This window comes from Camelus bactrianus, chromosome 13 (assembly GCF_048773025.1).
Source record: "Camelus bactrianus isolate YW-2024 breed Bactrian camel chromosome 13, ASM4877302v1, whole genome shotgun sequence".
Classification (NCBI taxonomy): Eukaryota; Metazoa; Chordata; class Mammalia; order Artiodactyla; family Camelidae; genus Camelus; species Camelus bactrianus.
Window position 1 is genome coordinate 30,842,305 of NC_133551.1, and position 26,505 is coordinate 30,868,809.

General features: G+C 37.4%; 1 protein-coding gene across 6 annotated transcripts in view; it reads right to left on the reverse strand.

The window, feature by feature from the left end:
- LEPR (leptin receptor) overlaps nucleotides 1-26,279 on the reverse strand; it is a 94,063-nt gene extending 67,784 nt beyond the window's left edge. Inside the window, exons 1-2 of one of the 6 annotated variants that reach the window (XR_012511185.1) lie at nucleotides 25,745-26,279; nucleotides 1,722-1,781 (exon numbers count right to left, since the gene is read on the reverse strand). Coding sequence is in view for 2 of the 6 variants with exons in the window: in XM_074376321.1 (XP_074232422.1) it covers nucleotides 1,722-1,761 (40 nt within the window). In the remaining 4 variants the exon portion in view is untranslated. Of the gene's footprint in view, nucleotides 1-1,721; nucleotides 1,798-25,377; nucleotides 25,659-25,744 lie in introns of those variants that run through there. The other 5 variants (XR_012511184.1, XR_006722673.2, XR_006722672.2 and 2 more) reach the window with 5 other exon arrangements.
- Nucleotides 26,280-26,505: the final 226 nt, after the last annotated feature.

The following is a 26,505-nucleotide window of genomic DNA, read 5'->3' on the forward strand; positions in this document are numbered from 1 at the left end:
CTGTTATTCTGTACCATAGCCATTTATTTTAAAATACTGTCACCAAGTAAACTGTTCCTTGATACAGAGAATTAAAGTTTTGAATATCATCTGCTATATATATTTGGAATTTAATAATGCTACATTGTTAAATAAAATTAAAATATTTAAATGCCATTATATCTCATTTTTATGTATAAGGGTATTAATGTGTATATATAAATTTTCTGTACCATAAAAGACAACAAAGTTAAAAAGCAAATTATGGGCAAGGAGAAAAAAATTTGCAAAACAGAGCAAATTTTTAGGGCTTGTGATGGTTAATGTTATGTGTCAACCTCACTGGGACCACAGGGTGCTCAGACATTTGGTCAAACATTATTCTAGGTGTGTCTGTGAGGCTGTCCCTGGATGAGATTAACACTGGAACCAGTAGACTGAGCAAAGCAGATTCCCCTCCATGATGTGGCGATAGGGACAGGGGTGGGGGGGACCCCATACAATCAATTGAAACCCTAAATAGAACAAAAAGGCTGAGTAAGAGGGAACCCTTGCTGTTTGATCAGCTCGAACTGGGGCATCTGTCTTTTTCTTCCTTGGACTCAAACTGAAACTTCACTCTTCTTGGGTCTCAAACCTGCCAGTGTTGAGATAGGAATTTACACCATCAGCTCTCCTGGTCTTTGGTGTACCAGCTGCAAATCTTGGGACTTCTCAGCCTCCATAATCAAGTGAGCCAATTCCTTATAATAAAACTCATTCTAGATATATATAAATACTATTGGTTCTGTTTCTCTGGAGAACCCTGACTAATACAGAGCTAAATATCTACATTTTAGAAATTTCTGAATATCAACTAAGACCAATAAAGTCCAACAATAAAATGGTCAAAGTATATGAATCAGAAAATCACACAAAAATAGAAATGATCAATAAATAGTGCTCAACCTCACAAATAATCAAATAAATAAATTGAAATGAGATACCATATTTTGCTTATCTAATGGCAAAAAAGGTAAAAGAATGATAATATACATCTTTAGCAGGAATGCAATGGAATACCACTCATATACTCATGTTGGGACTGAAAACTGCAAAGAGCTTTGTGGAGAAGATTTCATAGTATCTATCAAATTAAAAAATGTGCTTACTACTCAATATAGAAATTCCTCTTGGAATTAATCTATAGAAATACTCTCCCAAATACACAAAGAAATATGTATATGAATTTCAATGCAGCATTATTTGTCACAGAAAAAAGAAGTATCTATCAACGAGGAATTGGCCAAATAAATTAATAATTTAAGATATATTCATACAGTTCATTGCCATGCAACCATTAAATAAGTACACTGGTAAATACTGACAAGTTGTGATGATAGATTGAAAAGCTGTTAAGTGGAAAAAAGAAAAGCACAGAGCAATAGGTATAGATCAATTCTATTTTTGCAACTAGAGATATGAATGTGTATGTGTCTATGTGTGCGTGTCTTATGGTTCGGGAGGGATACACATCAGGTTGTTGCCAGGAGGTTGGAAATGGCTTTCTTTCTCACATTGTTTCCAAAGGGTTAGAAAGAGTTTTCATTTTCACACTTACATGTTTGCTCTGTTTGCATTTTTAATCATGAGCATAAAAATTCCTAACTGGAAATGGGACAGTCAGTTAGGCATTAAAGGAAACAGCATCTCTAGAGCAAAATGTCCCCTACATATGGGCAGTTAAAAAGCAAATAACTTACCCCAATGTAACAAAGCCACATAGAATTTTTGACAGATCATCTTACTTCAGAGACGTACACCTGAAAAACAGTAAATCTAAAACAAATACACACATACATCAAAAACGGATATACATACAAGCTGCCTGTGGAAAATATAAAAGAAAGAGGATCATAAATAAGAATTCTTTAAATTTTAATCCTCTATAATACTTTGGATCAATATTGGTGCCTCAAATGAACCTAAAACTGTAAGTTATACATTAATTCCTATACACATGCTATTTTACCTAGTTAAATATAAGCCACATGTTCATATATTCATATATGGCTTAATCAAAAAAAGTCAACGTTCTTTTAAGATATGAAAACCCAGGAGAGGTGTGATAGGATAAGATTGAATTTTTAACTAAACAAAAGTGCTCAGAATGTTAATTAAGCATGTACAGTTGATTTAACATTATTTGTATTGCAGTTTTCTTTTTTTTGTACTCAGTTCTTAAATTTCTCTTATTTCCTAAAGCCTTTATCTTTTTATCTTACTATAAAGCCAAATGATTATAGCATAGGATATGACTGCATATCTATTTAAGAAAGAGGAGAAAATTTTCCAGTACACTTTTGGAAATCCCTTGTTCTTTTGCAAATGAGGTAATATTCACATTGAAAAGTTAACAGTAATTGAGGGAAAGTCTGATGGCTTCATATATGCAAATGATGGGGATGACTTCAGAGATAAGCTTTCCCATGAATTCTACTCAATTTGAAATATATCATGAATAAGATTATTTATACTACTATGTCATAAAATCAAATGGTAGTATAATTTTAATATATTGGTCTTAAAATTGTAATGAAACACTAAAGGCTTTCGACATTCTGATCGTTTTTATTATCTCATATTAGGGATTCAGTTCTGCATGAAAATTAATCTGAGGTAAAAAGCCCTGAACTGGATGTCAGGAGTCTTGCGTGCCCATCGAGACTTTGACTAACCAGCTGTAGGACTTGGGACGTCAGCTCTCTCGGCCTCAGGTTCCTCACCTACCAATCACCCTGATGGACGAGATGACCTCTACAATCCCTTTCAGAGCTGCCTTTGATGCTGAGAGACTTTAGTATAAAACAGAAATCACAGCTTGACCACAAAGAATATTATAAAATATTAAGTGATAAACATGTCTCGTAAGTCATACCTGAGAATTTTTAGCACAAGATGAGTAAATAAAAATATGTGTTTGTTTAGTTCACAACTTACATGACACCTAGAAAGAAAATGGATGGGTATGACCATTTTGTAGTCTGGTAAATTTGTCTGTCAAACTATGAGTTTTTCCAGCAGGATTTTATTTCCTCGCACACCTGACATCACAATGGTTCTTTAGGATTTCTAGAAATCAGTTCCGTTTGGAATCTTCATTATCTTATGGTACTTAAATGTGTGCAAATTCTAGGTAGCTTTTTATGCTACCTGCTTCTGATACAACATTTTCTCATAAAATAAACCCAAGGGCAATTTCATAATCAGGATGTGTCATAGATACAGCATATCCAAGTGTTTCGACTGAACTGACTAGTGACTAATAATTCAGTCAAACAATTGATTTGACTCACTTTTAACCCAACTGATCCTCTGAGTTAAGTTACCAAATAAATCATATTGTTTTTCCTTACATAAGACAACCATTCTTTTATTTAATGTTCTATGAAAAACACAAACTATTCTTATGGTATGAAATCTTGCAATCAGGTTTCACTCTTATGTAACAGAGAAACAATCTCAAGTGTGAAGAGGGCATAGATATAACACTGAAGAGACTTTGAAAGGTGATACCTTATTGAGACACAAAGAAAGAAATATTTATATGCTCCCTAAATTGTACCAGAAAGGAATATAAGGAGGTTTACAAAAACACAAGCAATACAGAAAATGACAGAAATTTTAAACCATGAGAAAAAAAAAAAAGCAAGCAAAGGGAAAGTTAATGGTAAGGTGACCAAAATAAATGTAATATACAAAATGTCATTAATTTGAATTCATTTCCTAAAGATGAGCTATTAATTTGTTTTAAGCTTTTTTATGGCCAAACTGTTCAATTATAAATTCAGAGTCCTTAAAATAAAATGAAACCAACAGCTTAGGGGGAAAGTAGGAGTAATCTTATCACTAAGAATAGAAAGTTTTGCCTGAGTGACTTCACGGGATAACAATATCCTCATAAACATCTTAACGGTACCAGAGTCTCATGGGAATTTCAAAATGCAATCAATAATATCTCACCCCTTCCACCGCCAGCACCATTATCTCTTCAGAAGAACCTTCTAACTGGTCCTCCTGTTGCAGCCCTGGCTCCCCAATTCAGTCTGTTCTCAACGCAGTAGCCAGAGCAGTCTTGGTAATGTATGAGTCAGATCATGTCTCTCTTTTCCAAAACACTGCAGGGCTCACCTTTTCACTCAGAGTGAAAGTCCAAGTCCTGTGCAAAATTCCAAGGTCCTGGGTCTCTATTGCCTCTCTGACGTCATCAACGGCTGCTCACCCCATTGCTCAAGTCACCTTTTCAGAAAAGCCTTCCCTGACCAGCCCACCTAAAATTCCAACACCTTCCCCACCTCGCCATGTCATATCTGCTGTTGTTTAATTTTTTCTCCTTATTACTTGCGACTATCTAACATGAATATGATTTGTTATTTTTCTTGTTCATTTTCTAACTCTTGTTAGAATGCAAACTCCACTAGACCAAAGGATTTTTTGACTGTTTCCTTTTCATCATGATATATCCTTCCCACACAGAAGCCTGCCTCTCATACAGAAGGTGCCCATATATATTAACTGAATAAGTGGGTAAATGAATGAGCAAATAAGTGGCAAGATATGACTCTTGAAATATTCTTCAAAATTGGCTTGTGGCATCACAGCAAGACAAAATTGAACAAAAGCAGTCTTTAAAAGAGGCATTTTAATATCATTCAGTTACAGTTCTTTGAGAATCTGTCTTGATGCCAGAGAGAACTTCAGAATGGTGATTCTTAACTATTTTTGGATCACACACCTTGTTGAGAATTTGGTGAGAGTCACGTCCCAATTGATAGGAACAGGCACACACACCTAAAATTAGGGCTATAATTTCAAGGAGTTACTAAACTCTCTGAAATTTATCCAAGGCACTCAGAATAAGAATTCCTAGTGTAGATTAATGGAGTGCACATTCCTCTATAATTGTAGCTCCATGAATTGAGTCACTTACAGACAACAAGCTCTGAGGAGCTTGAGATAATATAGCCTAGTGTTTCTCCTGGAATGTAATCATCCCATGTTGATAGTTACAAGGAGTAATGTGTCTTATCTGAAATATCTGAAGAAATCTTTAATAAAGTATACAAAGGTTCACTCATAGTCGGATCTAAATGACACACCCATGATATCTGGATGTACAGGCACTAATTCAATTTGCATAATATACCAAACACAGTAAGTATATTAAAAATGCCAATAATACTTCAGCTGTTACTAAACTTTAAATGAAAGGAAAAATCAAAATCCATATTCTACAGAATTATCATGTTATCAGATTGTTTAACATCTATTGTAGAGAATTTTCTGAGTTATTTTTATGGATCAAATTCTACTTATATACAGACATAAGAGTTTCAATTAGTGTTTGAATCAGTGGTTGCGCAGAAAAAAAATTAATTACAACTTGCTCCAATAATCTCAGAAAGTCTCCAGATCTGTGGAAAAGTTTACGAGTAAGAAAAGCAATTCTGACAATTCTATTGCTTTGATGAACAAACTCAGTGAGCTCCATCTGCCACTAATTTTTGCTTTTACTTTCTGCTAGAGAAGCAGCCATGTATCTTTCACTTAGACAACAACATTTAAGTATTTTATTTAAATATAAACGAAAAACACTATTTCTTAAAGTGTCAAAATTTAACAAATATAGCCTGGTCTACTTCTAGTAACCTCACCATTTTCAGTATGTTTACTTTTACTTCTTCACTTAGGATGGAAATTGGTCATATTATTTCCATCAAATAGCTGTTATAGCCTTAAATTATTTTTTAATTAAAAAATAAACTTCTATCATCCTGGTATAAGCATTTGTCCCTTTGAAAAGATCATTTCAAGTACTTTAATTCCTGATATGACTCGAATTGTGTGTTCTTGCTGTAAATCAATTCCTTAAAATTAGAGTAATAAGCTATGATTTATAGACCTTGTTACCAAAGTCAACACAGTTGAATCAGAATAGGCATCTTACTGACATACCAAGTAACTTAAAATCTGTACATAAATCAGCTCATTTAAATAATTGAATATTTGGTAAAATGTAAGTTACTACACAGGGTGCTATAAATATAAAAAATTAAGAGGAAATCCTCATTTACTTTAAGAAATAACATTATTTTATGATTTTTTTAAAATGTCAAAGTACTATAATACCTGAATGAATAAAAGTGCCATGGGACTTCAGATTCAAGATGGCAAACTGAACAAACTGACCTTCTCTTCCACCTGATATGCCTTTAGAATTATAGTAAAGTCAAACAAGTTAGAACAGAGAGAATGAGGGGACCCACAGCAAAAAAGAGATTTGCACAAATTTCTGGAAGATGAAGCAAAGACTAACAAGGTAGAATGAAGGAAGTAACTACCTAGGGTATTTGGGTAAGATGCAGTCATCAATGAGGAAACAAACTTACTTGGGGAACCCCTGGATGTTGGGTGGTTGGTCTGTATATGTAATATTTGACTTCTTTATCCCCTCATAAACAATTCATGGCAGCCAAATCTATCTCCCTGTAACTGTCAGGGTTGTGGTTTACAAACAACCAAAACCAACTCTGGCTAGTTTAAGTAGAAAATGAATTTATTAAAAATTAATCAGAATATATTAAAGATGATTGGGTACCTCACAGAACCTCCATGAGGACCAGAGAATCGAGCCAATACAGCACAAAGCTAAGAACCACACCCAAAATCCAATGTAGAATTGCTCTAGAAAAGACAGCCCTACATAGTGCCAGAACAAATAATCCTAAAATGTATATGAAACCACAGAAGACCCAGAATTGTCAAAGCAATCTTGAGGAAAAAGAACTAAGCTGGAGGAATAATGCTCCCAGACTTCAAGCAATACTACAGAGCTATAGTAATCAAAACAGCATGATACTGGCACAAAAACAGACATACAGATCAACGGAACAGAACAGAGTCCAGAAATAAACCCACACGCCTAGAGTCAAATAATCTTCGATAAGGGAAGCAATAATATACAATGTAGAAAAGACCACCTCTTCAGCAAGTGGTGCTGGGCAAACTGGACAGCCGCATGTCAATCAATGGAGTTAGAGCACTCCCTCACTCTGTACACAAAAATAAACTCAAAATGGCTTAAAGACTTAAATATAAAGACATGACACCATAAAACTCCTAGAACATAGGTGAAACATTCTCTGACATAAATTGTAGCAATGTTTTCTTAAGTCAGTCTCCCAAGGCAAAAGAAAGAAAGCAAAAATGAACAAATAGGACTTAATCAAACATAAGCTTTTGCACAGCAAAGGAAACCATAAACAAAATAAAAAGACAACATACAGAATGAGAGAAAAGATTTACAAATGATGTGAACAACAAGGCTTTAATTTCCAGAATATACAAACAACTCATACAATTCAATAACAAACAAACAAACAAACAACCCAATCAGAAAATGGGCAGAAGGCCTAAACAGACATTTCTCCAAAAAAGACATCCAGATGGCCAACAGGCATGTGAAAAGATGCTCAGCATTGCTAATTATTACAGAAATGCAAATCAAAACTACAATGAAGTATCAACTCACACTAGTCAGAATGGCCATCATCCAACAGTCTACAAATAATAAATACTGGAGAGGGTGTGGAGAAAAGGGAACTCTCTTAACTGTTGGTGGGAATGTAAATTGGTGCAGCCACTATAGAGAACACTATGAAGGTTCCTTAAAAAAACTAAAAACTGACTTTCCATATAGTCCAACAATCCCACTCCTGGGCATATATCTGGAAAAGATGAAAGCTCTAATTCAAAAAGATGCATGCACCCCAATGATCACAGCAGCACTGCTTTCAATAGCCAAGACCTGGAAGCAAACTAAGTGTCCATCAACAGATGACTGGATAAAGAAGAGGTGGGATATATACAATGGGATACTACTCAGACATTAAAAAAGAACGAAATAATGCCATTTGCAGGAACATGCATGAAGCTAGAGATTACCATACCAAGTGAAGTAAGTCAGACAGAGAAAGACAAATATGTGGAATCAAAAAAAATAATACAAGTGAATTTATTTACAAAACAAAAACAGACCCACAGACATAGAAAACAAACTTATGATTACCAAAGGGGAAGAGTTGTGGACGGATAAATTAGGAGTATGGGATTAACAGATAAGCACTACTACATACAAAATAGATAAACAACAAAGATTTACTGTAGAGAATAGGGAACTATATTCAATATCTTGTGACAAACTATAATGGAAAAGAATTTTTAAAAGAATATAGATATATACATATTTACATGTATAATCAAATCACTTTGCTAGATACTTGAAACTAACACCATATTGTAAACCAACTATATTTCAATTAAAAAAAAAAAAAAAGACAGCCCTGACGGCACACCAGGACACTGTACTGTTATAACTGAAACCACAGTGCCTACCATCTCCGAGTTCCTCTAAACTCTTCTACTCGTTCATGTCCCACACTTCTGATCTAAAATCTGGCATGAATGCCTCAAAGTGGTAAAACCTAGTTCACAGTCTACATGCAGACAAGCCAGGAAACTTGGGAAAATATGGATTTATAATGTGGGGAATTTCCCAAACACAAGCAAAGTATTCAAAGGTGTCAAATGGCCAAAGAGAATTAAACATTTTCCTTTATACTCCTGTATGATAAAGGGGTTAGAGGAAATAGAAGTTATTCGAGGAGAACTCAGGCTTCTAGCATAGGCTTGGCACCACCATGGTAGAGCCCTTACACATCCTGACACTTAAGGGCATAGGCCTTCAGCATAAATGGCAGCTCCTTATTCAAATGCCTACAGTGAAGCACTTCCCGTGACAGACAATGCCCACATACAAAGAATTCGCATTCTCCCTATTTTTCTCTTAATAGCCACATTGAATGGAGACAAGAGCTAAGACATGAAGAAAGCCTTCAGCATAATGGAAAATTTTTGTAAACGGAAAGATTTAAAGAAAAAAAAGAAAGCCTTTCACAGGGGACACAGAGATAAATCAGAGGAAAAAAAATAACTTTAACAAATGTTAATGAGTATTTTCAGAGACTGGTCAGAAGACTTTGCAACCACAAATTCAAAGACTGTTCTAACAAAGGAATATCAGAGGAAGAAAAAGCTTTGGAAAATTTAAACACATAGTTACAAAAAAAAAAAGTTTCAATGGAAAGGTTAGAAAACATATTTGCATAATTTATTCCTCCCCAAAGTGTGTTTGTGGGGGAGGGCAAGGTCAAGTAATTCTTACACAACCAATAGCATTTCCAGAAAAAAAAAAAGAATAAAGAGAAAAATGATCAGTGAAATAATACAAAAAATTTTTCCAGAGCTCGTAAGAGACCCAAGTCTCTAAACTGAAAAAAAGCCAAATTCCAAGGAGGAGGAATGGAAAAAAAAATCGATCCCTAATCATTAAGAAATTACAGAAAACTGAAGAAGAGAATGAGGTAGGAAGTTTCCAGAGAAGAAGAAACATCATTTAGGTAATGAAAAACAGAATTAAAACAAATGTTTCATCTAAAACACTGAATTCTAGAAAACAATCCTGTAATGACAGATGGAAAATCATTTACAGTTTAAACTTCTATTAGCCAATCAAGCAAGTATCAGAGCAAAACAAACACATTTTCAATAATGCAGTGACTTAGAAAATTTATATCCTTTGAATCTCTTTCTCAGAACTAACTTTACAACAGATTCCAGCAAAATGAGGAGTAAGCCAAGGAAGAGGTATTCAGGGATCAGGATCCAGGGAAGCTTGACTGCAACCCAGTTGATGGCTCCACAGACTTGAGAAAGATCTGTCCAGAGAGCAGATGGAGTACAGATGACCCCTGAACGGAAATGGCCAGGAGGAAGGTGAGGGTGGAAGGCAACTACATATTTATCATGCATAACAAGATTCTGAAGCTGCAAAAACTTGAAAACAAAACAAACCAAAAACAGAATAACACAAGGGAAAAAAGAAGTCTTGGTTCAAAATTGAAGCCAGTAGTCCAAATAAGAATATGAGTTCAATGGACTTCAAAAAGAATAATGAAATGGATTCCTAAATAAATAAATAAATAAAATGATTAAAAAACTGAAATTAAGGATATAATAAAGGCCCACATACCTTCTCCAAATAAGAAAAAATAAAGTTAACTGGAAAAAGCTTTATGGAAAGTCCTGATCTAAATATGAGCTGAAATAACATATGGCATAATCTTGAGCAAATGCTGGAATTAAAGAATCTATTTGAAAAAAGGAATAATTAACCTTAACCTTGATTTCTAGGAACATTCCCCTTTGGGTGGCTGAGGAGTCATCCTGAATGAAGTAATCCTACAACCCTTCTTGGTTCTGCAGTGAGTAATATTTACAAAGTCATAATAACATTAATGCTACTATTTATCGACTTCAAATTTTTGGCCTAACCAATAGACAAAAATGAAAGATTTGATTACAAATACCAAACATAAAATATTATCAATCTTCTTACTGTACAGTTGTCAAAATTTGGGTGGTGTAATTATATAAGGAGAGATGGTAGGAAGGTAAAGGGTGAAATAACACAACCTCATGAAGCAGAGAGTCAAGAGAAACGATCTGTAGTGAACGGAACAAGAAATGGTGGTGGAATTACAAAAGCAACCAAAAAAAGAGGTCGGAAAATTGATACAATTATACATGGAGGAGGGAGAGAGAAAGAAGGTGAAATTAGTAAGCTAAACTATTTCCTACCATGGTACCTGTTCAAAGTGGTTAATGAAAAGAAAAAGAGGAAAAAAGTCAGAATAAGCTTCTTTAGCCCTACAGAGTAGACGATGGAAGAACTAAAACCAGAGATGGCTTAAGTGAGTTGTTCTCAGGATCAAGAATAAAAGAGAAGGGAGTGAGGCAAGGGACTATTTGTTTCATTACAGTAGGTTTTTGTAACCATGTGCGTGGATTATTTTCTTGCAAAAGTATTATATAATCCTTTTAATTAAATTAAGTGTTATGGGATTTCAAAAAATTAGATACTAACAAAGTCGTGGGAGCCAATTAAAGGTTCACAGAAGTAAAATTTTAGTTGAACTTCAAGAAATACAAAGGGAGAGAGTAATGTATGTCTTCTATTTTAAGATTCACAGTATTTTAACACCTCTGACACCAAGATCTTTGTTAAAATCGATGTCATCTTACAGTTACTGATGGCCTTGTAGCAGCTGTGACTTAGCTGTCATTAACTGCATATGTACAAGTAAGGGCGCTTTCCTAATGACAGACTGGATAATTTTAAGCCATCAATATTTCGGTCAACAAACTGTTTAAAGACTATTTAAGGAAGAAATATGAGCCCTGAATGTTGTCTGAAAAATATTCTGTGGACATCTTTTGCTAAGATCAATATAGAGCATAAATTTTGCAAAATGGACCAACTTAAAAGAAAATCTCGGAAATGACAGTGAACCATTCTTTTATCAAGTGCTATATCACAAATATTCTTGATAGCACAGAGTATGATATGGTTTGGGAAAATACTGCCATCAACAGTGCTAAGTTGAAAAGTGATTCAGGAAAACCAGATTCTGGATATGAAAAGAATTCCTTAATAGATTTCTCTGAGTTTTACTTTCCTTATGAGAGTGATATGATTTAAACAAAAATCCTTATCTAAATAATTCTAAAGCAGCACTTGAAAGAGGTAGGTAAATAAAACAAAAATTCTAAATGATGAGAAAGCACTGTAAAATAGTTAAATATGCAGTTTTTTTCTTTTTTAGCAGTACAAAAATGGTGGTGTATCTGAAAAATCCACGATGTCTTACATTTAAAGGACTACAACTTACTGGAAAGAGTAATTAGTTACCTCTAATTTGGATAAATCATAACAGATTCGGTAAAGGAGTGAGCATTTAACTGCCCCTTGAAGAAGGGGGTGGAATATGAAGCATCTCATAAATATAAAAAAAGATTTTCCTGCAAAACCTATGATCAGTTAAAACAAAGATCAATCAAGGGGTATCAATAAAAGACAACAGGACCTCCTCTGTAAGAATTGATTTGCAAGTTCAGAACAGTATTAGTCAAAAGACCAGGAAGCCACTTGCCAGATGACTGCTTTTTATAGAAAGGATATTTTTACATCCTGTTTGTTCTGTGCGAAAACCTTTTCCTTTCCCAAATCAGACCTGTGACCAGCAGTGTTATAGTAAGACATCCATATCACTAAGAGAAATAGTAGGGTACCTGCTGGGTAGGTCCAGTATGATAAGTATGTCATAATTCTAAGAGATAACAGCTTAATAATATAACAGCAGCTACAATTACTAGATGCTTATTATGTATGTGCCAGCATGTCTTCCCTCCCTGTTTATGCATATGCACATATATGCATACACACACACACGCACACGTGTGTGTGTGTGATTTATTTTCTCTTTCATCTCCTACACTGACCAGGTTGATTCAGAAAATCTGTTGGTGCATACAGAAATCTAATTGTTTGATTATCTCATAGGTTTAGACACCCAGATAACAGCTGCTAGTTAAAGCAAAATGAGAAAATATAATTCTGAGAAAAACTAAGTTGTCCCACGCCTTCACTAAACAGCTATTTGGTAACAGCTGTTCTTAAACATGAGTTCACATTTTTAAAGCCTATTATAATACCATTATAGAAGCTCCTGAGAATCTCTACTTGGCTCAAACCTTGAGCTATTATCTAGTATGAACAGATAAAACACTTCTACGTTCCCATAAACTTTATAGAAATTTCTGGTCCAAGAGTAGTTTCTCTCTCTCTCTCCCCTCTTTGCCCCCATTCCCGCCCTTCCTCCTTCTCTCCTTGTCTTTCTCATTCACTATTATAGACAGATAGATAGACAGACAGACAGACAGACAGACAAGCAGGCAGACAGAGATCTGTAAGTCTGTACTGTTTCTGGAATTTCCCCTTTAATTGGTAAACACTTTAAAATTTGACATTCATGCTACAATTAATACCCCTTTAGAGTGTCTTCAGTTGGGTCATTTTTATTTGCTAGTCCATAGTACTCTAGTTTGATTTAAAGAGGTCCATAGGAATATGAAAACGAATATATGTATGTATATGCATGACTGGGACATTGTGCTGTACAGGAGAAATTGATCTATTGTAACTGATTGTACTTTAATTTAAATAAATAGATAGATAGATAAACAAACAAATAAATAAAAATAAAGGGTACCACAAAGCTTTGTTAAAACAGTTCTCAAATGCCTGACTCTCTCCTTGAAGACCACCCACAGTCCACAGACAACGGATCCCGCAGCTCTATTCTCTCCTCTGCAAGTCTCCATGTTACACTAAGCAGAGCCACAGCTATAACTCAGCCAGCTGGATCATCAAAGATGCCCAGGCCAGGCAAACACTCTTCCACACAAACTGAAGATGGACTGCATTCACTGTGGGGGACATGTTACTGGTATCACAAAATTATGTAAGTGGGAAGAATCTAGCCTACCAATTTTACAGAAGAATAAGTGGCTTGCTGACTTTCCTTCGGCGAGAATCAATATCCACAAAAACTTCACATAGCCTACCTTAAACATATTGAGTGTTCACATTCTGGAAAGGATTTTAAACTTCCAAGTTGATGGCACTTGAATTAGACGGTGATTTTTACTACATAGCCAGAATTTTTGTGTCTGTTTTTCTTATAAACATTTACTAAAACTCACTTAAACACATTACAGTGGCATTAATCACATCTTTAAGCTCAGCATGTCGGCAATGTATATTCAAGGATTACAAGAGTGGATATTTTTGGTTTTCATGTTGAAGCCAATAGGAAGCATGAGGATAATCATGAGTTGGAACTATTGAAAAAGGTTGCTAAACATATAAATATGTATTTTTAAATATCCCCTTAATAAAGCCCTATGGAAACAGAAATATAACTCAAGAGAATCACTCCAAATTGATGACCATTCAGCAGGAATATATAATAATTTTAAATGTGTACATATATTATAGTACAACCTCAAAATAACATATGCTTATTATAATGTAGCTTCAAAATATATAAGGTGAAAGTTCAGAGCAATACAACAAAAAAGCAGAAATCCACATACACAGTAGAAAATTTTAATATACTCTCCTAAAGAATGAATAGAACAGCAGAAACAAAATACATGAAGATATATGAGGTTGAAACAACACTAACAAATGACACTGGAACAAAAACATTAACAAGTTTGACATACATTGAACTCAGCTCTCCCAAACTGTAGATTTCATGTTCCTTTTGAGCATTAATAGGGCATTTACAAAAACCTGACCACATACAAAGACATAACGTGAACAATTTGAAAAAGGATTACACCCAATCTTATACATGAATATAGACTTTTTAAAATCCTTAGCAAAATATTAGTGAATGGAAATCTGCAATGGATAAAAAGCTCATATAGCATGAGTAGGACTGTCACAGTGAAGGTAGTGAGGGAGGGGACTACTATGATCTAATATTTTAAAAATCAATTAATATAATTCACTCACTAATAAATTGAAGGAGAAAAAGCATTTGATTATATAAGCAAATATTAAAAAGCCTTTGATAAGTCAAAAACCATTCATGACAAAAACCTGTTTGCAAGCTAGAAATGGAAGGAAAGTATTAAATCTGAAAAGGGGTATCTACCAAAACCCAAAGCAAACATCATTCTTAATATAAAATGATTTCCCCTGTCAGCACTTCAAATCAACATATTTAAGGTCCTAATCAAGGTAGGAAGGGAAGTGGGAAAAGTTTAAGGATTATAAAAGAAGAAAAAAACTGTCGAATTTCATAAATTACAAGAAAGGTGGAAAATCCCAAAGGATCTGTATGTAGGTTATTTAACTGAATTACAAAATTCAGCAAGGTGGCTGATGAAAAGTTTAACTATATGAAACCAAGTATTTTAAATACTTCCCAACCTAGTCTATGAGGCCAGTATTACTCTGATACCAAAACCAAAGACATCACAATAAAAGGAAACTACTGGCCAACATCCCTTATGAATATAGGTGCAAAAACAATAGGAAGCCAAATCCAGCAATGTATGCGCTGTGACCAGTAAGATTTATCTCAGGAATGCAGGCTTGGTTTAAATATGAAAATCAATGTATCTATCAATTGTAATAACAGAATAAAAGACATGATTATCTCAACAGAAAAAGCATTTGACAAACCCCAATGCCATTTCATGACAAAAACATTCAACTAGGAATAGAAGAGAACTTCTCCAACTTGATAACAGCTACATATGAAAACCCATAGCTAACATCATACTTAATGGTCAAAGACTGGATGCTTCCCTGCTAAAGAATAAGACAAAGTTACTTGCTTGCACTTTCTATTCAACTGGAGGTTTTAACCAGGGCAACTGGGCAAGAAAAAGAAATAGAAGGCATCCATATTAGAAAGAGAGAAGTAAAACAATCTCTATTCTCAGATGACATGATCTTGTACATAGAAAATGCTAAGGAATTCACAAAAAGTACATTACACCTAATAAATAAGTTCAGCAAGGTTGCAAAATACAAGAATAATGTAAAAATCATTTATATTTCTATACATTAGCAATGAACAATCTGAAATAAAATTAAAAGATAATTCCATTTTCAATAACATCAGAAAGAATAAAACACTTAGGGACATTTTCAACAAAAGAAGTACAACTATTTGTATGCTGAACACTATAAAACATCACTGAAAGAAATTAAAGAATACCTAAATAAATGGAAAAACATCCCATGTTAATGAATTGAAAGACTTAATTTTGTTGAGATGATAATACTTCTTAAATTAATCTCACATTCAATGCAAACCCTTCAAAATTCTAGCTACATTTTGTGCAGAAATTGACAAGCTGATTCTAAAATTTATATGGATATGCAAGGGAATAGATAAAACAATACTGAAAAAGAACTAAGTTGGGGTAGTCACTTCTGATTTTCAAAACTTGCTTCAGTGGAAGAAGCAAGATGGCGGAGTAGAAGGCTGCTCATAGCTCACCCTCTCCCACAAATACACCAAAACTCACATCTACGGACCTACTCAGCCAACCAGAGCACCTGCCAAACTCCGACAGAACATCGCCCTCTTCGAAAGACACAGACGCCAAAAATCTGGTAGGAGAAAAGGAAAAAAGAAAGAAGAAAAAGCAAAACAGCGCAGGACCGATCCCGTGGGGAGGGAGGGGCAAAGGAGGACTAGCGCTCGTTTGCTGGGTCTCCCCTCTCCAACAGAGAGGCCAGCAGGACGGAGGGGGAGCCTCTGAGGCTCAGATCTGCCTTGAGCATCCCTTGACTGACAGAACTTAAATGGGCACAGAGGGTCCCCGCGACACCCAGCCCGAGACGTGAGCCGGCAGCAGAGGGCCAGGACAGGCCGCCCAAGCCGGGCGGAGGACTGGGGCGGCTGCACTGAGGCAGCCCTGGGGGACTGCAGGGGGCTGTGCGCTGTGGCTGGGAGGGGATACGGAGCAGAACAACCTCAGTCCCCTGCAAACTGCGATAAAAGCAAAGCAACATGGCTGGTGTGCCCTGGGGGGAGGGGCGCCATAGGCTTTGTCTCCTCAGACCTGCGCCACCATTACTGGTGCTTCTCTCGAGAAGAGAGGCAGGGCGCAGCCACAGCTGCCATCTCCTCCTGTGCGCAGCGCCCGGATGGCGGGTGGGCCGGAGACCTGAATCCACACCCAGGGGCTCCACAACCTTCTGGGCAGGACTGAGACTTATTTACAACCTGAGGCAGATAGAATCTTTCTGCCCTGGCAGCTCAGAGAACTCGCACTGCCAAGACAAACAAGGAGCTGAGATTTGGCACGGAGCAGGGGCGGGGCCATTCCTTGGTCTTCCCGGAGCCCGCCTTCAGAGCGCCGAACCGAGGCAGAGCCGGCAGCTGCACAGAGCAGCAGAGTGACCAGCGCTGGGAGAGGGTGGGTGGCCAACCGTCTTCCTGGCAGGAACGCAGCACCTGACCACAGTGCTGGGAGGGGATGTGATCCACCCACCTGCCTCACCTGGAGTGCAGCATCTGACTGCAGCATCAGGAGGGTGAGCGACCCACCCGCCCACCAGGTAAGAGCTCAGCACCTGACCCAGCGATGGGAGGGGGCACGATCTGCTAGCCAACAGCCACTGGGAGCAGCACAGACGAGGGCGCCAACAAAGGGCCTCTGGAAACAGCAAGCTGAGTTCACGAAACAGGGCGAAGACACAAAGACCTCTCAATAAAATCAGTAAGAGCACAGCATCTCCAGGAGAACTAGATAACTGATACTCCTTAAGCCACAGTGCCAGAGCGATATGAGCAATATGAAGAAGCAGAGGAACCACTCCAAATTAAAAGATCAAGAGAAATCCCCTGAAACCATGATCAAGGAAATAGACATTGATGGCCTACTAGATCAAGATTTCAAAAAAAGACTGATCAAAGTACTGAAGGAACTAAAAGAAATAGTGTTTAGAGATACAAAATATGTCAAAAATGAAATAGAAGCTATAAAGAAGAACCAAGTAGAATTAGTAAACTCATTTGCGGAGATAAGAGCTGACCTAAAGGCTGTACAAAGCAAGCCAGATAATGCAGAGGAACGAATAAGTGACCTAGAAGACAGGACCACAGAAAGCACCCAATCAGAACAGCTGAAAGAAAACCAAATAAAAAACAATGAAAACAATATAAGGGACCTATGGGATAATATAAAGTGTGCCAATCTACGCATAATAGGGGTTCCAGAAGGGGAAGAAAGAACAAAGGGAATTGAAAAGGTATTTGAAGAAATCATGACTGAAAACTTCCCAAACCTAAAGGAATCATATATCCAAGTACAGGAGGCTTAGAGGGTCCCAAACAGGAAGAACCCAAACAGACCCACACCAAGACATATCATAATCAAGATGGCCAGAGACAAGGATAAAGAAATGATTCTAAAGGCAGCAAGAGAAAAACGAAGAGTGAGTTACAAGGGAACCCCCATAAAGCTCTCAGCTGATTTCTGTACACAAACACTACAGGCCAGAAGGGAGTGGCAAGATATATTCAAAGTCCTGAATGAAAAAAAGATGCAGCCTAGGATACTCTATCCAGCAAGGCTATCCTTTAGAATAGAAGGAGAGATAAAGAACTTCACAGACAAGCAAAAACTAAAAGAGTTTAGCAACACTAAACTCATGCTAAAAGAAATATTGACAGGTCTAGTCTAAATAGAAAAGAAGCAGGATGCTACAAAAATGAGAAACTCATAACTGGAAAGGAGGTAACTGCCATGAATTACAAAAAGCATAAACACAAAATTGTAAGAGAAGACATCTAAATCATTAAGAGTGGGAGAGGGAAGCAAGGAAAGCCACTGTGGAAAACAGTATAGAGATTCCTCAAAAGACTAGGAATAGACTTACCATATGACCCAGGAATCCTGCTCCTGGGCATCTATCCAGAAGGAACCCTACTTCAAAATGACACCTGCACCCCAATGTTCATAGCAGCACTATTTACAATAGCCAAGACATGGAAACAGCCTAAATGTCCATCAACAGATGACTGGATAAAGAAGCTGTGGTATATTTATATGATGGAATACTATTCAGCCACAAAAACCGACAACATAATGCCATATGCAGCAACATGGATGTTCCTGGAGAATGTCACTCTAAGTGAAGTAAGCCAGTAAGAGAAAGAAAAATACCATATGAGATCACTCATATGCGGAATCTAAAAAAAAAAAAACAAAAACAAAAACATAAACACAAAATAGAAACAGACTCAAAGACATAGAATACAAACTTGTGGTTGCCAAGGGGGAAGGGGGTGGGAAGGGACAGACTGGGATTTTAAAATGCAGAATAGATAAAAAAGATTATAGCACAGGGAAATATATACAAGATCTTGGTAGCTCATACTGAAAAAAAAAATGTGACAATGAATGTGTATATGTTCATGTATGACTGAAAAATTGTGCTCTACACTAGAATTTGACACAACATTGTACAATGACTATTACTCAATAAAAAAGTGTAAAAAAGGAAAAAAACTTGCTTCAAAGCTCCAGTAATCAAGACAGTGTGGCACCTTATATAAGGTAGAATTATAGATCAATGGAGTAGAATTGAGATTCCAGAAATAAACCCTTACATATTTAGCAAATTGATTTTTGACAAGACATATAGACATGAGGAAAGAATGGCCTTTTCAACAAATGGTGCTAGGACAAGCAGATAATCACATGCAAAAGAGTGAAGTTGGCTTTAAAAGACCCAGAATTGCCAAAGCAATCCTGAGGGAAACGGATGACCCTCCCAAACTTCAAACAATACCACGAAGCTACAGTAATCAAAACACTGTGATACTGGCACAAAAACATACATATGGATCAATGGCAAAGAACAGAGAGCCCAGAAATAAACCCACCCACTTACAGGCAATTAATCAAAGGAGGCAAGAATATACAATGGAGAAAAGACAGTCTCCTCAGCAAGTGGTGCTGGGAAAACTGGACAGCTGCTTGTAAATCAGTGAAGTTAGAACACTCCCTCACACCATAAGCAAAAATAAACTCAAAATGGCTTAAAGAGTGAAACATAAGACAAGACACTATAAACCTTCTAGAAGAAAACATAGGCAAAACATTCTCTGACGTACATCTCAGCAATGGTCTCCTAGGGCAGTCTACCCAGGCATTAGAAATAAAAGCAAAAACAAACAAATAGGACCTAATTAAAATTATAAGCTTTTGCACAGCAAAGGAAACCATAAACAAAACAAACAGACAATCTATGGAATGGGAGAAAATATTTGCAAATGATGAGACTGACAAGGGCTTAATTTCCAGAATATACAAATACTTCATACAATTTAATAACAAACAACCCAATACAAAACTGGGCAGAAGACCTAAACAAGCAATTCAATGAAGACATACAAATGGCCAATATGCACATGAAAAAATGCTCAATATTGCTAATTATCAGAGAAATGCACCAAAACTACAATGAAGTAAAAAAAAAAAAAAGCATAAATACAAAACAGAAACAGACTCATAGACATAGAATACAATGTTATGGTTGCCAAGGGGGTGGGAGGTGCGAAGGGATAGACGGGATTTCAAAATTGTATTAAAGATAAACAAGATTATACTGTATAGCACAGGGAAATATACACAAGATCTTATGGTAGCACACAGAGAAAAAAATGTGACAATGAATATATATGTTCATGTATAACTGAAAAATCGTTCTCTACACTGGAATTTGACACATTGTAAAATGATTATAAATCAATAAAAAATGTTATATTCTTAAAAAAAAAAACTACAATGAAGTATCACCTCACATCAGTCAGAATGGCTATCATTAAAAAGACCACAAATGATAAATGCTGGAGAGGGTATGGAGAAAAGGGAACTCTCCTACACTGTTGGTGGGAATGTAGTTTGGTGCAGCCATTATGGAAAACAGTATGAAGATTCCTCAAAAAACTAAAAATAGACTTACTCTATGATCCAGCAATCCCCTGAGCATATATCCAGAGAAAACTCTAATTTGAAAAGATACATGCACCCCAATGTTCATAGAAGCACTATTTACAGCAGCCAACACATGGAAACAACCTAAATGTCCATCAACAGATGATTGGATAAAGCAAATATACATATATATATACACACACATATACACACATATATACACAATGGAATACTACTCAGCCATTAAAAAACAATAAAATGATGCTGTTGGCATCAACATGGATGGACCTGAAAATCATCATTCTAAGTGAAGTAAGCCAGAAAGAGAAGGAAAAATACCGTATGCTATCACTTACATGTGGAATCTTAAAAAAAAAGACACAAATGAACTTATTTACAAAACAGAAACAGACACACAGACATAGAAAACAAACTTATACTGACTGGAGGGAAAGGGGATGGGAAAGGATAAATTGGGAGTTCACGATTTGCAGATACTAACTACTATATATAAAATAGGTAAGTGTAAACTGTATAGCGCAGGGAACACTATACAATATCTGCAGTAACCTATAATGAAAACTAATATGAAAAGGAATATAATGTATGCATACATATAACTGAAACATTATGCTGTACAAGAGAAATTGACATAACATTGTAAACTGACTATAATAATTTTTTTAAATATGCAGCTCCTGTGAATAAATCTATCAAGAAGATGTTCAAGAACTCCTAAGAGAAAATTTAGACTATGCTTACATTTATTATATTAGAGATGATGTAAATATATTAAGAGACAGTCATAGATTCTAGGATTGAATATTTAAAAGATATCAATTTCCTTATAATTGTTTATAGACTCAAAACAATCCCAATACAATCTCCATTAAATTCCTAACGGATTTTTTAGAACTTGAAAAGTTGATTCAAAAAATATATATGGAAAAATGCAAAAGCCCAAGGAATGCTATAGTATGGCTGAAAAAACTGCACAAAGGAGGATTCCTCCCCCTACTTACCAGACAGCAAGACTTAATTTGAATCTGTAGTAATTACAGACAGAGACTAAAGGAACAAATGCAGTGCCTAGAAACAGACTCACACATATATCAACTCTTGATACTTGAAAATAGTAAGTATTTGTTGTTTTAAGCCACTAAATTTGGAAGTAATTTGTTACACAGCAATAGATGACTAATACACTGCTGCTCACCAGTATTCCCAGATGCATTTCTTTTTTCAGCACAGAGAAAGATTAACCTTCCCCATCTCCTTGAAGTTAGGTATATCACATGACTTCTTTTGCTTCTAAAGTGTAAATCATTCATGTTGCTTCCAGATGGAGGCATTTAAAGCTATTTCATGATTATCCACACTTTCTTTTCCCATATTACACCAACTGGGAAAGTCCTGTGCTCCAGATTGTACAACAGAATGATGGGGGTTCCTTGAATTTAGACCTTTAAATTTCTGAGAATAGCTGCCCTGAACAGTTGCCTTAATCCATAGGAAACTGTGTGAATGAAAAATAAGCCTTTATTGCCTTAAGTCAATGAGACTTGGGGATTATTTGTTATCACAGCATAACCTAGCCTATTCTACAGATACTAAGCTCAATCTCACCAGTAATTAAATAAACTGCAATGAAATAATACATATCCACCAGCTGCACAAAAATTAAAAGTTCTGATAATACTAAATTTTGGCAGAGATGTACAGTCATCCAAATGGAAATGCTGAATAGGCAGCTGGATATAGAGGTACGAAGTTCAAAGGGAGAAGTCAATCACTGAGCTATCATTTTCAAGTCATCAGTGTACAATTTCAGAGATTGCATGAACTCCCCAAAGAGTATAGAGAAAAAAGAGCTCTCAAGGGCTAACACTTAAGGCATTTAGGTTAAAAATTCTGAGAGAAGAGAGATTAGCAAGGGAAACAGAAAGCAACGGCTAGTGAAGAAGGAGGAAAGTCCAGAGTACATGGTGTCCGGGAAGTCAACAAAGAAATATTACAAAGAGCAGAGAGTGATAACTGTGACACTGCTACCAACTGGTGAAGTCAGATCAAATGTGAGTGACAACTGACAACTGGATTTAGGAAAGGTGGTGTCACCAGTGACTGTGACAGGAATAGTTTTGACAGAGTACTGAAAACAAATGAGTGGTAGAAATGGGTTTAAGAGAACATATGTGGAATATAAAAACGAATATATGTATGTTCCTATATGACTGAAGCATTGTGCTGTACACCAGAAATTGACACAACATTGTAAACTGACTATACTTCAATAAAAATATATGTAAAAAAGAGAAAATGTGAAGAAATGAATTGATAGTAGGGATATAGACAACTCTTTTTAAAAATTTATGTTTGAAAATGGAGCAGAAATGGCTTAGTCTCACAAACATAACGTTAAGCAAAAGAATTTATGAAAGAATGCTTCCTATAGTCATATACATTTTTTTAAAGCAAAATGAAATGTGATTAGGAAGGAACAGGCAAGAAGTTTCTTGGTATTGGCATGTTCTCTTTCTTGCATGGTGAATAATGGGGTATTAGCCTTAAAATTATCTGTTCTAATGATTAGCTGTATCATTTGTCAACCAGTACATCTGTGTTATGTACCTCTTCTCCCTATATATGTCATAGTTTAAAGTGTTAAAAAAATGTTTACGATTAATAAGATCATGTGTGTGAAAAGACAACAGGTGACAGGACTATGGCATTGTAAAAGTTTTAAAAAGCATTTGAGAAGGCATATTTCAAACTATCAGTAGACTTAATTTGAACTGAAACTCCAAAAGGTTATATGTGTACTAGGTCTGGTCAGTAGGTGAACATCTGTGCCTCTCTGATTTAATTAAAACTGGAATTTGTAAATCGCATAAAATCTTAAGAATTAGAGCAGACCGTAAGCCCCTTTCTTCATTTTTAACTCCACAGGGCATTTTTTTTCAGTATGCGTTTGGCTCTCAGTGTGAAAAATGCAGCACAATATCTGCCAAGGAAATTCTTTTCTTTTTCTGGATATTTTTTAAGTTTTATTTCCAAGATCCCCTTGGGATATTGCACTTCACAAACACAAACCATTTAGTTACATAATAGTGATCTAACTGTGAAGACAAGATTGTTTTTTCTTAGTAAATTCATTACCAAAGAGGAATAGAGCTTCTGCCAACCATGATGACTCTCCCAAGTCATGAATGAGTTGGCCCAGGAGTAGTCAGAGCCATCCACTGTTTTCAGTTGTTTTCCAACAAGTGAGTAGAAGCCAGGGTATCTGAGTTCTACTACTCTCTGTTCATTCAACAACCAATTTCCTTAACTCTTTGAGCATCTCTTTCAAAGGAAATGATCACCTGCTTCACCAGAGATTATAAGGGGAGACAAATGCCTGAATGACTGATGACACTTCCAGTACAAAGGTGGAAAAACAATGAAAATAAATTTAAATGTGTCCATAAAAGAATACTTCAGATCTATTCCATTCTCCCAAACAGAATACAAAGCACATGCTGGGTGGGGACACATTCTTTTATTTTAGATCAAAGCCGCCAAAAAGAGCCAGAGACACTTCTAAAAGCTATCCTAACTACTGATGACTAAGTCTCAAATAATTCTGGATTACAAGGAACAACAGAAGCTATTCTAACATTCTCTGCTCAAATACAAACCAACAGTTGTTTGTTGTTTGTTTTTTATCAAGAGGAAATAAAAGGTTCACTGACACTTTATAGTACACACTTCTTGTACAACATTGTGTGTGTGTGTCAATTCCTAATTTCTGATTTATCTGTTTAGTTAACCTCTGCTATTTTCTGGGACTTATTCCAAAATAACTAAAATGCAATACTAAAATTGGCATCTCTGCTATTAAGCTTAATTTCAGAGAGGTTCTAAAGTGGTCTGAAACCACTTTTTTAATATTCTGCACACAACTTCATGCTAAAAAGTAACAAACACTGTTCACGAGCAGTAATTGATGGGAAAGGTGCAATTTCTGTTTCCTCCAAATATAAAATACAGAAAGAGAATAAGTACTATGCTAAAGCCACATGTTTTTGCTTCAGTGGTACAAATACTAACTTCAAGTTGAACACTATTCTTTAAGCTAGACTGAGAGATGATCTAAATATTTACCTACAAGCTATATATTTCTGAGCTCTTTTAAGTGTTTTTCTCTTTAATTTTTGGTTGGAAAACCCTAAAAGCATAAGTCATAAATACATATAAACAGATGCCAAGATCTCAAAATAGGTTTTTTTTTTTAATTTCATGAAAGTATGAACCTAGCAATGTTTGCAACATGTTAAACAGTTAAAGAATTATAAATTTTTAAGTTGGGAAACATCTTGGATATTATCAAAAGGCCCTCAGAATTTTAATCCAACCCTCTAACTTGACAGATGAGGAAACTGAGGCCCAGCAAGGTTAAGCTAACCACAGCTGCCACAGTAAATCGCAAATCATATCAAAATCCAGATATTCTGACTCCAGAATAAATCCAGAGCTCTGAAAGAGCATTTGTTTTTAATATACTTTAATACTTAAGGAAATGAATGTTAACAGAGGACCGTCCAAGCAGCCCCTCAATATATGGAACTCCCTCAGGCTTACAAGAGCCAGTCTTGTCTTCCACTTGCAAACCCAAGTCCTAGAAATAGCACCCAAAATTACCACTTTCTCAGATGGCCTCATCCTACCTGGGGTTTCCAAAGTGATTCCTGGTTGGGTCACTTTTTCTCATCTCTACAAGCCCCTTACAATAAGTGCTTTGACTGGGATTGGGTTTTGTTGTTTTATTAATTTGGTTGGGGAGGGCAGGATAAGCAGCTCAGGGCTAAACCACCCCTACAGTACAATTTTTTTTTCTTTTGTCATCCAAAGCAACAAATCCTTACTCTGGACCCCAGGGCTTACTGGTTTCTGTCGCAGTGCCTTCAGTCTTCAAAGTAGGAAGGAGACCTGGAGGAGTTGGAGGGGTGGCATGACCTTTGGGGGCGCCCGCAGGTGCGCGCCCAGGTTGGGCGGTCGGCTCTCCGCCGCGCGCCGGGATCCTCCTCGCCCCGAGGGCCTCCCGAGCGCCTGCCCCGGGGGAGCGAGGGCCCCGCCGCCCGCCAGGCGCGTGCCCGTCGGGTGGCACCGCGGGATCGGCCCCGGCCTCCCGGTCCCCCAGGTGGCCCGCGGGCTCCGGAGGGCCACGCGCGTCCCAGCGCCCGGCTCCTCGAGCGGCCGGGAGCCGGAAGAGACTGCAGAACGGGTTTAAGGAAAGAGAGTTGGGTCCCACCTCGAGGCTGGGGTCCAACCCAGGCGGAGGCAGAGATGGCGGCGGCGCGGGGGCTCCGGCACCTGCGTCGCTCGCGCTGGGCCGGCCGTGGGCTCTGCGGTGGGGCGGCTCCAAACTCGTCGCCGAAGGTACCGGGCAACTCTCCGGAGCGAGGAGGCAGCGGGGTGTGGGAGGAGGGGCTGAGGGGGAGCGCGGGGGAGAGGAGGGGAGAGGAGGGAGAGGAGGGGGTGCCGGGGAGAGAAGGAAGGGGAGAGGCCGCTGCCCGCCCGCGCGCCCCGCGCCCTCCGCCGCCGCTCGGGGAGGGGAGAAGAGGCCCCCCGAGCCGCCGGGGGCGGCGGCGCAGGTGACTTGGACGGCCGTGAGAATGCGACTGCGCGTGGCCGCGGCCTCGGGGAGGAAAAGTGAGGAGTTTGGGAAGAAGGGCCCCCCTGCCCGCAGAGAGGCCGAGAGTCCAGGCGAAGCCAGCGGAAGGTGGCGCCGCTACTTCACGCAGGTGTCGGCTCCCGCGCGCCCACCCTGAGCCGGTGGGTCTCAGACCCTGGGCTGGGCGCTGGGGCTCCTCTGCCCCTCCCACTTCCAGACTTCCCAGCCTCCGCTGCATCAGGTGTGCGAAATGCTGCAATAAAGACGCCAGTAACCAGGACGAGCGGGAAAGGAGAGCGAAATGGAAAAGACCAGAAGCAGTGAGGTATTGAGTTTCCTGTCACCAAGACTGTTTCGGCTGAACATAGTTATGCTTGTCAGGAAGCCTAAAGAGTGCA